This window comes from Fusarium oxysporum, chromosome X (assembly GCF_013085055.1).
Source record: "Fusarium oxysporum Fo47 chromosome X, complete sequence".
In the NCBI taxonomy this organism is placed as follows: domain Eukaryota; kingdom Fungi; phylum Ascomycota; class Sordariomycetes; order Hypocreales; family Nectriaceae; genus Fusarium; species Fusarium oxysporum.
Window position 1 is genome coordinate 2,338,661 of NC_072849.1, and position 12,895 is coordinate 2,351,555.

The 12,895-nt window shown below is 48.4% G+C and overlaps 5 protein-coding genes and 1 non-coding gene across 6 annotated transcripts; 2 read left to right on the forward strand and 4 right to left on the reverse strand.

The window, feature by feature from the left end:
- The first annotated feature begins 88 nt into the window (after positions 1 to 88).
- On the forward strand, positions 89 to 1,719 carry FOBCDRAFT_232963 (uncharacterized protein). The gene has a single exon (XM_031191866.3). It carries the CDS (start codon positions 314 to 316, stop codon positions 1,472 to 1,474), a length of 1,161 nt encoding a protein of 386 aa, XP_031033097.2. The 5' UTR covers positions 89 to 313; the 3' UTR covers positions 1,475 to 1,719.
- Positions 1,720 to 2,646: 927 nt separating this feature from the next.
- Positions 2,647 to 4,253, reverse strand: FOBCDRAFT_244646 (general substrate transporter; the record flags this gene model as incomplete). The annotated part of the gene is made up of 3 exons (XM_059610619.1): positions 2,647 to 3,628; positions 3,668 to 3,949; positions 3,997 to 4,253. The coding sequence occupies 3 exons, from the start codon at positions 4,251 to 4,253 to the stop codon at positions 2,647 to 2,649; spliced, it is 1,521 nt and encodes a 506-aa protein (XP_059466059.1).
- Positions 4,254 to 4,963: 710 nt separating this feature from the next.
- On the reverse strand, positions 4,964 to 5,049 carry FOBCDRAFT_t211. Its single transcript has one exon. It is a non-coding gene; the product is annotated as a tRNA-Gln (tRNA).
- Positions 5,050 to 5,481: 432 nt separating this feature from the next.
- On the reverse strand, positions 5,482 to 6,601 carry FOBCDRAFT_145676 (uncharacterized protein; the record flags this gene model as incomplete). The annotated part of the gene is made up of 3 exons (XM_059608217.1): positions 5,482 to 5,734; positions 5,783 to 6,528; positions 6,575 to 6,601. The coding sequence occupies 3 exons, from the start codon at positions 6,599 to 6,601 to the stop codon at positions 5,482 to 5,484; spliced, it is 1,026 nt and encodes a 341-aa protein (XP_059467984.1).
- Positions 6,602 to 7,005: 404 nt separating this feature from the next.
- Positions 7,006 to 8,716, reverse strand: FOBCDRAFT_207780 (uncharacterized protein; the record flags this gene model as incomplete). The annotated part of the gene is made up of 3 exons (XM_031191871.3): positions 7,006 to 7,993; positions 8,040 to 8,456; positions 8,502 to 8,716. The coding sequence occupies 3 exons, from the start codon at positions 8,714 to 8,716 to the stop codon at positions 7,006 to 7,008; spliced, it is 1,620 nt and encodes a 539-aa protein (XP_031033102.3).
- Positions 8,717 to 9,484: 768 nt separating this feature from the next.
- On the forward strand, positions 9,485 to 12,819 carry FOBCDRAFT_253744 (uncharacterized protein; the record flags this gene model as incomplete). Its single annotated transcript, XM_059611062.1, has 14 exons — positions 9,485 to 9,502; positions 10,063 to 10,112; positions 10,162 to 10,504; positions 10,545 to 10,687; positions 10,747 to 10,806; positions 10,857 to 10,953; positions 10,999 to 11,166; positions 11,220 to 11,353; positions 11,402 to 11,645; positions 11,695 to 11,726; positions 11,765 to 11,878; positions 11,936 to 11,979; positions 12,031 to 12,095; positions 12,163 to 12,819. 14 exons carry the CDS (start codon positions 9,485 to 9,487, stop codon positions 12,817 to 12,819), a joined length of 2,169 nt encoding a protein of 722 aa, XP_059467985.1.
- Between the last annotated feature and the right edge of the window lie 76 nt (positions 12,820 to 12,895).

The following is a 12,895-nucleotide window of genomic DNA, read 5'->3' on the forward strand; positions in this document are numbered from 1 at the left end:
CCGGCAGTGCTGAGTGGGAACAACTTTCTCTCGTTGGGCCACATTCCAGGGTCTTGGCAGGTTTTTTTTTTTTCACTACTTGGGCTGCTAAAAAAAACGCACAAACCAGTTGATGAATGTCGATTAAAACAAGTACCTTGTTTCTCCCACTTTCTGGCCCCTCCCGTCTTTGACTGCAACCCATACATCATCATATCAACTGTGAAGTGCCCCCCCTCCTTGCATGATATCCTGCATATGAGAGAGACAAGGCTAGACCAACCAACATACATACGAGCCCACCCAGATTCGATCGCTAAGACAGCAGTGACTAATGGCACCGCCTTCAGACGGTTTGTCCTCGATTCACTACCAGCCGCTAGATCTGGCGGCGCGTGAAGTGAGGATACTGGAGCTGCAGCCTTCGCCGAATAACGACATCAACGACCGAATCGTATGTCGCCTGGTACACGAGAAACTATGCGAAGCACCTGATTTCATCGGCCTTTCTGCTCTTTACGGCGACATTACAAACACCGAGACCATTCTACTCAATGGCCAAAAAGTAGCCATACCGTCCGACCTCGCCGAAGCGATTCGCTACACCCGCGAAGTCTTCCTAGGACCCCGTGCCCAATCCGTCATCAACAACGCCTCCTCCTCAAGGGTTGATCTTGAGGCAGAAAGGACTATCAGTAATCACCAACAACAACAGCAGCAACCCTCCCCACCACCATCGCCGACAAAGAAACCCCCCGGATGGCTACGCTCATTCCTCCGAAAGCTCGTCGACCCCGGCGCAGCGAGATGCGACAAACCTCCGCTACGAATCTGGATCGATCTATTATGTATCAACAGGCGCGACAGGAAAGAAGAGGCTGAGCGCCGTGCGCATATGGCTCGTGCGTACCGCGAGGCGAGGTTGGTCGTTGGATGGCTGGGACCAAAGGACGCGACGTCTGATCTTGCGATTGAGATCATCAGGGCGTGGGATAAGTGCATGCCCGCAAACTTCGGAGAACCAGGTGATCGTGAGGCGAATCCAGCAAATTACGCACCGATTCTGCAGTGGATGGGGCCGGTGGCTCATCTCAGTGACATTCCTGAGGGGATCACGGACCCGACGGAGGTACCCAGCTACAAGGCCATCTCCAGCTTTCTCAACAGGCCGTATTTCCGGAATACGTGGATTCTGGATGATATCGCCCAGGCGCAATTTCCGATGTTCATGGTTGGCGATGGGATTGTGTCTTGGATGCAGATTCTTCGCCTCAATCGCGTCAACGAGGATATTAAAGATCACGGCGCCGAGATGTTTCCCAGCGAATTGCGGCCTCTACTGGAATACATGCCTCTCGGTAGTGTCTACACGTTTCTTAAGGAGTTTGATCGTCGGCAGAAGCTTGAAGGATGTCGCCCTGTGTTCTCGAATACACCCGCAAGTTCTATTAGGAGTTCAGCGTCAATGACGGGATTGAAGGCGAAGGGAAGATGAAGCTACGGAGTTTTCTTTGGGTATCTTGGATGGTATTACGTTCTTGTTTGGTCAATTTGTCAAATGTAAGCATGGAGAATGAATGGTTGGTTATGGTTACGAGTTCTTTGTATTGATGTTCAAGCTCAGAGGCTTAGATAGCGGCGCAAGGTATACCCTATCGTGAGAAATGCCAACTCACCAAGTCAATTCACGTCCTGTGTCCAGACACCTATTCTAGAAGCTGTACTGTGATGAGATCTAGCCGTTTACCCTCGCGCAAACACTAAGTCCTACGTAAGCCATGAATAGTCCTCAGCCTCTTCTGTCGACATCTAGAATAGTCCACAGCTGCGATGATGCCGCTTTCCCGATAACCCAGACCGAGACTCCCAGCCCTAGACGATGGTGTTGAGAATGTCACCTCTCGGCCCGGTAAGCACCATCTAGAATCAGCCCATGAGCTGATACCGGTTCTGGTACCCGACATAGCCAAGCCACAAACATCATGGAATGCCAAGAATCGGAAGATCATCGTTCAGGTTTCAGCCACAGTAAGCTTGGTCGTTCATCTGCCGAATGAGGATGTGACTGACGGTTGCGGTCGTCGGAATGTTGATTGGCCAACGGTACGAGTTTGGTTCTTGTTCTGGAGGATACTGGAATGCGGCCGGGGGGTCACCTGTCTCAGAAGTGGTAAGCTCGCGCTTCGGGCTCGGCGTCAGACTTTGAGATGGCCTATCGTGTGGGATCCGATTAGATTTGGTCAGTCGTGGTGGAGTCTGGAAAACTCAATATGGTTCTATTCTGATAGAAATCGAACGGTAAGACACGTAAGGGTCCCGATGCATCTAGAAAGTTACAGATGATTGCCAGAATAGGATGATCCATTATTCTGAGGAACGCTCCGTTGTCAGACGGAGGTTCATGCAACCGTTCTAGGCTGGGCATTGTTACGAAAGGGGGCTTCTTGCGAAACATCAGCTGGCTTGCAAGGTGTGATTGCTCGCCAAGCACTTGTTGTTGGACATGTGAAGGATTCTGCCCATTTCCAGGGTCATTCTATATTGTTGTAAGCATCCAGGAATTCGGTTGAGTTCACTGTTACATTGGCACAGCTTGGCTTTTCCAAGCCAACGGCCCGTTTCACATTCTGACTGCATTTGGTGGCAAGGAATGTAAACAGAGATTAATTAGTAACTAAAATCCAAATTCGCCATAGGAGTCGTCGATCCGTGTGCATTATCTGGCCTTATCGGCGCCGTTTCATGGGTCTCATCGTCTGTCGAGTTGACGTTCGATGTTGAATGTCCATCGCCAGCCTGTTGTTCTGGCTGCCCATTCGCTGCCCAGCCTGCGTTCTGCATCTGTTGGAAGCTCCATGTAGGGTTGAACCCTGGACTCTCCCATGCATATCTTACTCTCTCGTACATCTCGTCAATCTGCTCCAGTGTCATCTTGCTAGTTTCGTATACCATCAGCCATACGAAAGCAATGGAAAGGAGACAACACGTCCCCCAGATGAAGAAGATCTTGAGCCCGAATGCGTTGGCACCTCTGCCGAGGATATATGGTGGTGCGTATGCTACTCCGAAGTTCAAGAGCCAGTTTGCTGTTGTTGATACTGACATGGCCTTCGCGCGAACTTTGAGTGGGAAGATCTCCGAAGTAACAACCCAGGCAACAGGTCCCCAGGATGATGCGTAGAAAAACACGTTGATGGCACAAAAGATGACAAGGACCATGTTAGAGGCCCCTCCATGAGACTTTTCCATCTTGTCGTTAGCAGCTGAGTACACAGCTGCTATCAGCAACTGAGAAATACCCATGCCCAGAGCGCCAGCCATGAGGAGCTTGCGTCTCCCCCACGATTCGATTACGATGAGACCAGGTACTGTGCAAACGCAGTTGATGATGATCATGGCTAGGTTGGTGAGGAAGGGCTTGTTGATCCCGGCATTGCTGAAGAAAGTGGTTCCGTAATACATGACGAAGTTAATACCAGTTAGTTGTTGCAGCATTTGTAGCCCACATCCGGTCATGGTTCGACGGCCAAGGGAGGAGTTTCTCGCAAAGAGAGCTTTATATGTATCGTGACCGAGGGTTAGTTCATACTGATGATTTGCGATAATCTCTTGAAGCTCATCCACCAGAGCAGGATGCGTCATATCCAGTCTGCGAAAACGACTCAAAGATATTCCCGCCTCTACTAACCGTCCTTTCTTGACGAGAAACCGAGGAGTCTCTGGGAGATAAAGAATACCAGCGGCCAGGATGAGGCCGGGTACGAGTTGGAGGCCAAGTGGTATCCGATATGCGGCATCGCTGTTGATATTCGATGTGCCGACGTTGATAGTAGTCGCAGTTAATATCCCCACCGTGATGGAGAACTGATACGCGCATATGATGGTCCCGCGTATCCATTTCGGTGCAGTCTCGGACTGGTAAAGAGGGACGAGAACGGAAATAGCTCCGACTGCAACGCCAGCAAGTAACCTTTCTCATCAGCATCAATCGCGACAAATTACCGATAAATAACTTACCTTCCTACTAATAACATTGGTGTTGCTCTAGCGCATATTTGAAAGATTGCTCCAATACAAAATGTGGTGACAGCTGCGAGTAATGTCTTCCGCCGCCCGATGCTGTCACCAGATGGAGCTGCGACTAAAGCGCCGATGGCGGCTCCACCGCTGAGAATGGCGACGATGAGAGATGAGTCTTCGGGACAGAGATCGATGTGTCCTTCATCGTCTTTGCAGGAATGGTTGGTGCTGAAGTGGTCTTTGAAGACAGACATGGCGAGAATGCCGTTGATGACGCTATGAGTGAGATGAGGTTAGTCAGGGCCATAGTGTTGCCGATCAATGTCAATAAGGAGAGACCTTTGAGGCTATCTCGCGACAACTGTACTCAACGCGCAGCGCAACATTCATCAGGCGATAGAACACAAGAGAGCGGAGAGAATAGCAATGTCGCATGCAGGCATAAGGCGATGCTCACGGCGCCGCAGAATCCCAAAAACCAACGAGACATTTTTTTACGAAACTCACCCCAGATCATAGCCAAACAACAAACCTCCTGACGCAACAAACAACCCAATCGTGATCGCCCGACTCGACGAACCGGCAAAGTTGTCAGGCTTATGCCAGCCCATGCCGAGCACCATCATGTCGCTACCATCGACCGCGAGGAACTTCGTGATATTGTTTTTTCAGGAGGCAAGAGAGAAACGGAGCCAATGAGGAAGATGCGGAGAAGGGGAATGGTCTGGTGACGTGGGACTAGGCTGCTATAAGCATGGCGTTGATGGCTGAGGTGCTGGTTGGTGCGGGTTCTCCAGGTTGGCTCCACTTGATGACTTGAAAAAGCTGGGGTTGGACCCTTGATGATGTGACCGAGTTGCCGACGCGTCATTGAGATTTCCAGAACGTGATGGGGGACTGGATGGAGAGAGGGAGTGAGCTTGGGCAAAAAGTGGTGACGCGAAACGCCAGATGAGAAAAAATGAGGTCCTACCCGGGTTCGAACCGGGGTCTTTGGAAGACTTTGAGGGTGATCAAAATCCAACGTCATGACCACTAGACTATAGGACCGTGCCATTTGAGATCGATGACCATTTTGGTTCTAATTTACAAATATGTACATAATACAGACCCGAGTGAAAGTTGCGTAGTGCAAAACCGCCCTAGGGTACTACACAGACAGAATAGTCCCAACATCATTTAGTCCATAATTAACAGCCCACGCATGTATCAAGAATTACCTTGCAAAGGGAGGATATTAGTCTTCTAGCCAGGACTCTTCAAGCACAATGGCAGGGAAGTTAGTTATTTAAGCGCGGACACTGGTTAAGAAAATTGGCAGTATCTCGGTCTTAATTAGGCAGGTTGATGTAAATGAATTCAAATCACGACGTCAACACAAGGACCTTCGACAGTTTCGAGCATGTTAAGAACGTCGATTGTATTTTTCATAATTATTAATACCGGTGATAGCAATTATGATTCGACATCTATGATAAAGGTCTAATAAAACTTCCGATCATCGAAGCTCTCAAACTTGTCGCTGATGACCTTCCTTGTCAACTCCATCAACTGTTCACCAAGCTGCTCATTCTGCGAAAGTTCATTACCCGACTCCGGCACAGCAGGAGGACAGATATACTGCCCCGACTTGTCAGTGATAGTCGCAGCAAACACCGAACTAGTGGCGCCCTGGAATTGATCCTTCTTGAAAGGTTCCATGCCAGTCGACATGGCGTAACCAGCAAGGGGATACCTGGTATGTGTCAGTGAGGATCAAAAGAGACAGAGGATATAGACTCACGCTTCATGGATATGCTCAACGCTCTGTCTGGTGCTGACGAATCCAGGGTGCGTGGCATTCACCAAGATCTTGGGGTTTCCAGCCTTGGTGACATGACGATCCAAATACCGACTATACAAAATAGCGGCCAGCTTGGATCGTCCGTACTGAGGGTTAGGTCCAAGATCCTGGTTCAACTCATCAAGGCTCTCAAACTTGACATCGCTAGGCGCACCCTGATGCGCATTAGAAGCAAGGTTAACAATCCTCACAGTCCCATGCTCATCAGCCGTCTTCTTCAAAAGCTCGAGCAAATAAGAAGTCAGAAGAACATGGCCAAAGTGGTTCACAGCCATGTGCTGATCAACACCATACTTCGAAAGCTGATACGTCATAATTCCTCTTCCCGCATTATTAACAAGAATATCTAGACGATCAGTAGATTTCTTGATCTGCTCAGCTGCCTTCTTCATTTCAGCCCAGTTACTCAAATCGCACTGGATCCACTCTGTGCGATCAGCTTTCTCTTGGCCGAGTTCTTCAGCGACGGACCTCTTGGCGCCGTTGACGACGTCTTCGGAGATGGAGAGGATGAAGAGTTTGCTGATGTTGTGAGACAGAAGAGTGTGGGTGACGCCGTAGCCGATACCTTCGCTGCCGCCGGTGACGACGGCGACTTTGTTGGTGAGGTCGGGGGTTTCGGAGAGCGAGAACTGGTGGGTTGCGAGCTTTTCGGCTGGACCACCGAAGTTCTCGGCGATGGTGTTCTGACAAGTCAATTACTGGTAGTAGGTAAAGAACACGAGATAATACCTTGACGCTGTCTACGATGGAGGACATGGTGCTGATCTGGGTCCTTGTATAGAATATGTTGGTTGTGCTTTGATGGATAAACGCGATTCTTGTCGATGATAATCTGGAACTGCGGTATAATAACCCTGTAGATATCCTTTTTCCTGCTGTGAGATTTAAAGCTTTCATTCGGGTTGTGAATGAATAGAAACCTCAATATCGAATCTATGCTGTTCACTTCCTCTCATATAGTGGCTTAGAAAGCTATGAATCACCACTCTCCACTGAGTCAATGACGTACATCTTACAACAAGGATGCTCGCAGAAATGATATGCAGTGAGACAAAGACCGTCATAAATATGCACTGGTCATTTTTATTTATGCTTGTCCAATAATTGAGAATAACTTCCGATCCTTGTGCTACCTCCTCCAAGTCCGGTGTCCACGGTCATCAGTCATCATCTCCGTGGGAGCGTCGCACAGATGAAATAGCTTCATAGCTCTTCTCTAGTTGATCAAAGAACATACTTTCCACTGCCTTTCTCATAATATTTCCCTTTGCTGTTCTTGGTAGTGTTCCTTGAGGCACAACAAAGACCAGGCGCGGGTTTTCAATTCGCTCATGGAGATACTTGCGCGCATGAAAGGGTGATATCCTGCGCAGTATCTCTTCCTTGAACTTCGTCAAACTGTTATCGCCAGACTTTAATATGTCGTCATTCTTGGGCTCGACAATAATGGCTGGACTGGGACGTCCAGATCCAATGACAGATACAGCAGATATCAGATCAGCCTCGCAGACTTGCATTGCTTCAGTCTCAAGGGATCCCGCGTCGCAGACAAGCGACAGCTGCATCTTGATTCTATCATCGACTCGCCCTTTGTATAAATACTGGTCGGTGTCGACCTTCTTAAAAAGGTCACCAGTATGGAATTTGCCATCCGCCTTATCCCTGAGTGACGGATGAGGACAGTCATCCGCATCAGCGGGGATGACAAGTTCAAGAAGTTGATCCGATGAAGATGAGCTTCCGCCCAGAGAGATAAATTCACAGCCTGACTCTGGAAATGGAGTAAGGTATTGGGAAGTGGCAGATGCGCGCATCGACAGTCCAATCTCGGTGGAGCCATAGGTGTTAATAAGCTTTAGCCCTTGTTGATGAGCCCACGCTTGATCCGCTGGTTCAAGGACTTGCCCAGCGTGGAAGATGTGATGCAAACTCTGAAGTTGCTCAAGTAACACGGCGTTTGTGCGCGCGTCACGCATGAAGAGTGAGAGGAGTGCTGGAAAGATGTTGAGGGCTGTCAGTCCGCCATGCGCAATCATACTCTGTAGCTCTGGGGTTGGATATGGAATGGTTTTGGGTGGAATCAAACAACCTCCATTGGCTAATGCTTCCACGAGATTGATGGTGTTACCTAAATGGGCATGAGAACCCCTGTAACGGGTCAGTTTTGGAACATGACGAGTTTCGAAGAACTAACATGAGGCAGTAAACAGGCTGTGGTCCGCTGTGAGTATGTGGTTTGTTCTTCCGAATCAAACAGTCCATCCACCTGACAGTAGCTGGAACCAGTTTGGGCATTCCTGAAGTTGAGCCTGAAGTATGAAAAATGACTGAGACTTGATCGCCGTTCAAAGCAGTAGTCACCTTTTCAAGCTCAACATCCTCCGTTGTAGCTCTATCCAAAGCACCTTTGCTTAGGAAGGTTGGAAGAGGGCAATCTTTTACTAAAGACTCGCAGCTTGCATCATAGATCAAGGCTGCAGCGTTGCTCTTGCCTAGAAGTTCATAGACAACGGAAGGGTTCGTCATGCGGAGTGAGAAGAGTTGTGGAATGAAGCCGGCTCTTTGGAGAGACAGATAGTGTAGAAGATCCTGGTATGACCAACCTCTCATCCTGCAAAATGTCAGATGACAGTGGCTGCGTAGACAGAGGACCTACCAGATTCCCACTACGGCACCTTTCGCAATGCCAGCCTGTGATAAAACAGATAACCAGATCTTTGCCGCATTTTCAACATCATCACAGTATTCCGCATAAGTAATCGTCTTGTACTCAGTAGAGGACCCTGGTAACAGATATCTCACTGCCGCAGAGTCCCCACGAGACTTGGCGAGCGTCTCAATAATCGTAAGAGGTGTATGAAAAGTCCGCATTTTGAACAACTGTATCTAACAAGACAGATTTTTCAAGACCAGAGCCAAGAACCTGTTCAGTTTATACATCTTTGCGCAGATCCTTCTGCTGGGGTAGTCTCACTCAGCACCAACCAAGAGAGGGGATCGCCAGATGAGTAAGAATTTAGGCCAAGAAACGGGACCCGAAAATGAGGAGAAGCAACGGTTATACGGCATCTCGAGTTTTACAAATTCGACTGACCAATTGTTTTTGTGTTGTGTTACAAATAATCGCCGGTTACTAAAGCTTATTGTAAATCATGGCTGCGGCGTGGTATTAAGCTTGTCTCGTCAGGCTTATCTGCACAGGCGCAGGCGTTAAGATAGCCGCCTCGCCACATGATCGCTAGCCAATGGTAGTAGGCATCGAAAATGAGAGAAAATGAGGGTGGCCACTCTTCGGCTCGAAGAGGAACATGCTCAATATCGTGGTTGGACATACAGTCTCGAGAACAACATGACAGTCCTCTCCTGTTATATTATCTGCCATAGCACCCTTTCAACGACTTCCTCGTCTGACATGTGCTAGAGATATCAAATCTTAGCGAGCTAGCAGGTTGAGGCCCATTGCGCTCTTACACCCTAGGTAATATCGGCGAAGCCTACGCAACACCTATGTCAACAAGCCGTATAGAGTGCATCGGTCAAACTACCCTAGGTACGCGCCTTTCACTACGTAGAAATTCGCGAAATATGATAAGTAAATATAAATGTATGTTTGAGGTTTGCGGTAAGAAGGCTTTAACTATGAATCGGAATACCAAGGTCCTACGTATCCTTTCCTTGCTCCTTCTTCCGATTTGACTTTCGAGCCTTGGGTGTATCGGAATCGGAGCCCGTGGATTCCCACTCTCCCACTCCCTCTTCGATAACTGCGATTTGCCTTTCACATTATACTTCTTCTTCTCCTTGGTCAGAATCTGCTTCTTTGCGTTTACTGCCTTCGTCCTCGCTTCGCTCTTCTGCTTCTCTGCCTTTGTTTCCTTCGCCTTCGCTTCAGGTTTCTGTTTCTCTCCCTGATTACCTTTGCGGCCTCTACCATTCCACTTTGTTTTCTTTGTTTCTACGGCACGAGGCCTGTAGGTAATAGACATCACGAGTAGCTTCTTGATTCTTGCGCAAGAGGCCTCATCAACGTTCCCAGTGAACAGCGTTGGATCAACGTCTGCTACAGACTCCTCTGCTTTCTTTTTGATCTTCTTCATTTCATCGACCGCACCCTGTATCCTTTGTTTTGCTTCACCGGCATTCATAGAGTCATCAACTGTTGGCTGGCTAACTTTCCAGGCCTTTTGCCAGTCCTTTTCAAGTCTGTTTACGTTCAGGAAAGTCTCCGTTCTTCTGACATTGCTGCACGTGAGGCATCCCCACTCAAGTAAGTAGCTATTATCAGAGATACTTCCGGTATGCTAATCGAGGTAAAGGTACACGAGTCAAATGGACGAAGCCGATTGGAACTCTGTACTGAGGAACTGTTGCTTATTGTATGGTTGGAAAATCGACAAGAGGACAAGCAGTACTGTGAAAGCCACGACCCCTGCTTTTCGACTCAGGATCAAGCTGCCACCGAGGCCGATAGCTCTTCCGTCTCCTGCTATTCAACAGCCAGTGATCACTCCAGAAACCCCAACCGAGACGTCAGTAACATCAACGTCCGGCACTGAGAAGTCCCCAGATACTTCGAAAGATGTCTCAGCTGAAGGACAAGGAACTGAAGCAGCCGTCAAAACAGAAAAGCCACTAATCTCAGAGAATGTGGAAGCAGCCGTCGAAATAGAAAAGTTCACTCACCGCAGAAGATGTGGAGGCGCCCATTCCAGCAAAGCTCGGGGCCATTCCATCATATGCAATCAATGACAGATCTAAAATCGAAATAACCATGGTCAGCAACGAGTTCCAGGAGTCCATGGCCAGGAATAATTTCGGTGAATCGTCAGTGGAAGGCTCGGCGTAAGTCACTCTCGACCACAATCTTATCCTGTGAAACTTTTGCTGAAACGCACCTATAGATCTGGAGGATGGGGCAGATACTTAGTAGGCGTTACAGGCGGTGCTGCCAAAGAAGACACGTCTGGGGGAACAAGACCAAAACGTCTGATGCAAAGCGAATGATTGGAAGCTACATGTTCCAAGTTGATTTCTTCCTGAGACCAGAGGATCTAGAGCCAACCGAGGAGCTTCGTGCCGCCCTTGATGGCATCAAGCAGACCAAGAATGTTAGTAATATGATCGACTTCGAGGGCTATGCCAAAGGGAACTAGATCAACGCGCTCCGGGAGCTTTATAGTACCTTTGGCCATCTGTTTTGTCATTCTGTCACTTTTGGAGGCTGCCTTCAAACTACCAAGGTTGTTGAGAACGATGAAGACGTCAAGCAGAGCAAGGAAAAGCAATCATTCAAGGCACAGGTTGGAGTTGCTGTTTTCACTGTAGGGCTTCTACCTGATTAACTAGGGTCTAGCTATCATATGTAATCGGGTAGCCATTTGGGGCTAAAGGAAACGCCAAAGGGTCTAAGGAGAGTCAAGACAGTGTAAAGGCTTTTAACAGAAGTGCGAGTACGAGCGAGAGTATGGGATTTGAGGCTACTGGTGGAAATTCGATCCTGGCAGCAGAGTGAGTTGACGAAGGTCTTGACTATGTGCTTCTATTAATCATTAGCAGCCCGCTGGCTTGGAGTGGTTCAGTTGCGAACTTCAACAACTGGCGTATCATTGAGCAGACCGAACTCACCCCAATTGTTGACACCATCTCAAAGATGGCTGGCTATCACGGAACTAGGTCGTGGTTCTTTGCCGCGGTGCCTAAGCTCAGTGAGTACATGGTAACCTCAGAATCAAGGATGCTGCATGTCCGCTTCAAGGTTGCCAGCCAGAACGAGAGTTTTGGCGTCATATCTCACAAGAAGGTACGCTCAATGTATAACACTAGTTAGCTATTCATTAATCTTGATTCAGGTACCGGCCTATCTAGGACATCGTCCGAACGAGTCAGTTACACCAGTTCGCACCAATCTTTGAGTACCAGATCGACAGCCAAAGAAGCATTCAGGAATGGATCGTTTGGGCTTATTGGAGACATGACCAAGATTACGGCTCAGAATCCTGGTTTCTCTACCACTCCAGTCTTCGAGCCAAGCAGGTCAGTTTGCATAGGTCTACAATATCGATTGTAGTGCCTAATCTTCTGAACTTATAGGACTCAAGCGTCAATCCTAATGTTCCCTTCCGGAGCAGAACTCGGTGAGTAGGACACTGGCTTGTTTTACCAGGGAATAGCTGACTTGTAGCTAGGCACTAAGACAGATGAAGCATTCAGCCACGTAGTCTGGCGGTTAGAGATTGCCAGGGGACACAGCGTAAGTAATATCCGTGGTCCAGTCTCTTTCTATGCATTAGTGCTTAATTAACCTGATTCATCATTAGATCGGCTCTGATACCCTACTATGCGTCAAATCAGCGGCAATTCCGAAGGCTGATTTAGCCTTAACCGTGTACCGTAATGCTCAAGGAGTATTTCTTCCATCCATCAGCAGCACGGACGAACCATGCTACTGGCGACTCGAGCCCGTCGAAACCTCCGGAATATCCAAAATGAAAGGGGATCGTTACAAATTCGGTGACTCCTTCAGGCTTACCTGGTCATTCTCCGATCAAACAAGCGGCTTCCGAGACTTCGTTGATGACTCATATGGTCGACACAACCTAACTCGTCCTTCTGAGATCAAGAGCGATAAGTTATGCTTCAAGGTGCCCTTTCCACGGTTTGAAGGTATGCTATCGGACTATATGGCAGTACTCATGTCGACTGCCTTGACAACGGATCCTATTATTGAGAAGATCAAGGTACTTGATGGATATAACCAAGAGAAGCCTTACAATCTACATGATCTGTCGTTTCGGGTCGATATGGTTGGTAATGATGGCAACGGCGACAAGAATGACTATGCAAACCTTACGGCGACGAGCTGGCAGGAGTTAGATCAGAAGCTTTCGCCGGAGGAGAAATTGTTGGGTAACATGCTTGGACCTTCTCCGATGCTTATTGGCGGTGTACTGGGGGATATGGGGTTCACCCGCTGATGAGATATATACTGTACTTCTTCGCGGAAACGAACCTATCAATGGTTTCATCGGGAAGGGATTAATGTTACTCCTC

Excerpts from the sequence above, each read along its gene's own strand:
- FOBCDRAFT_232963 (XM_031191866.3), top strand. The coding sequence starts at position 314 with ATGGCACCGCCTTCAGACGGTTTGTCCTCGATTCACTACCAGCCGCTA.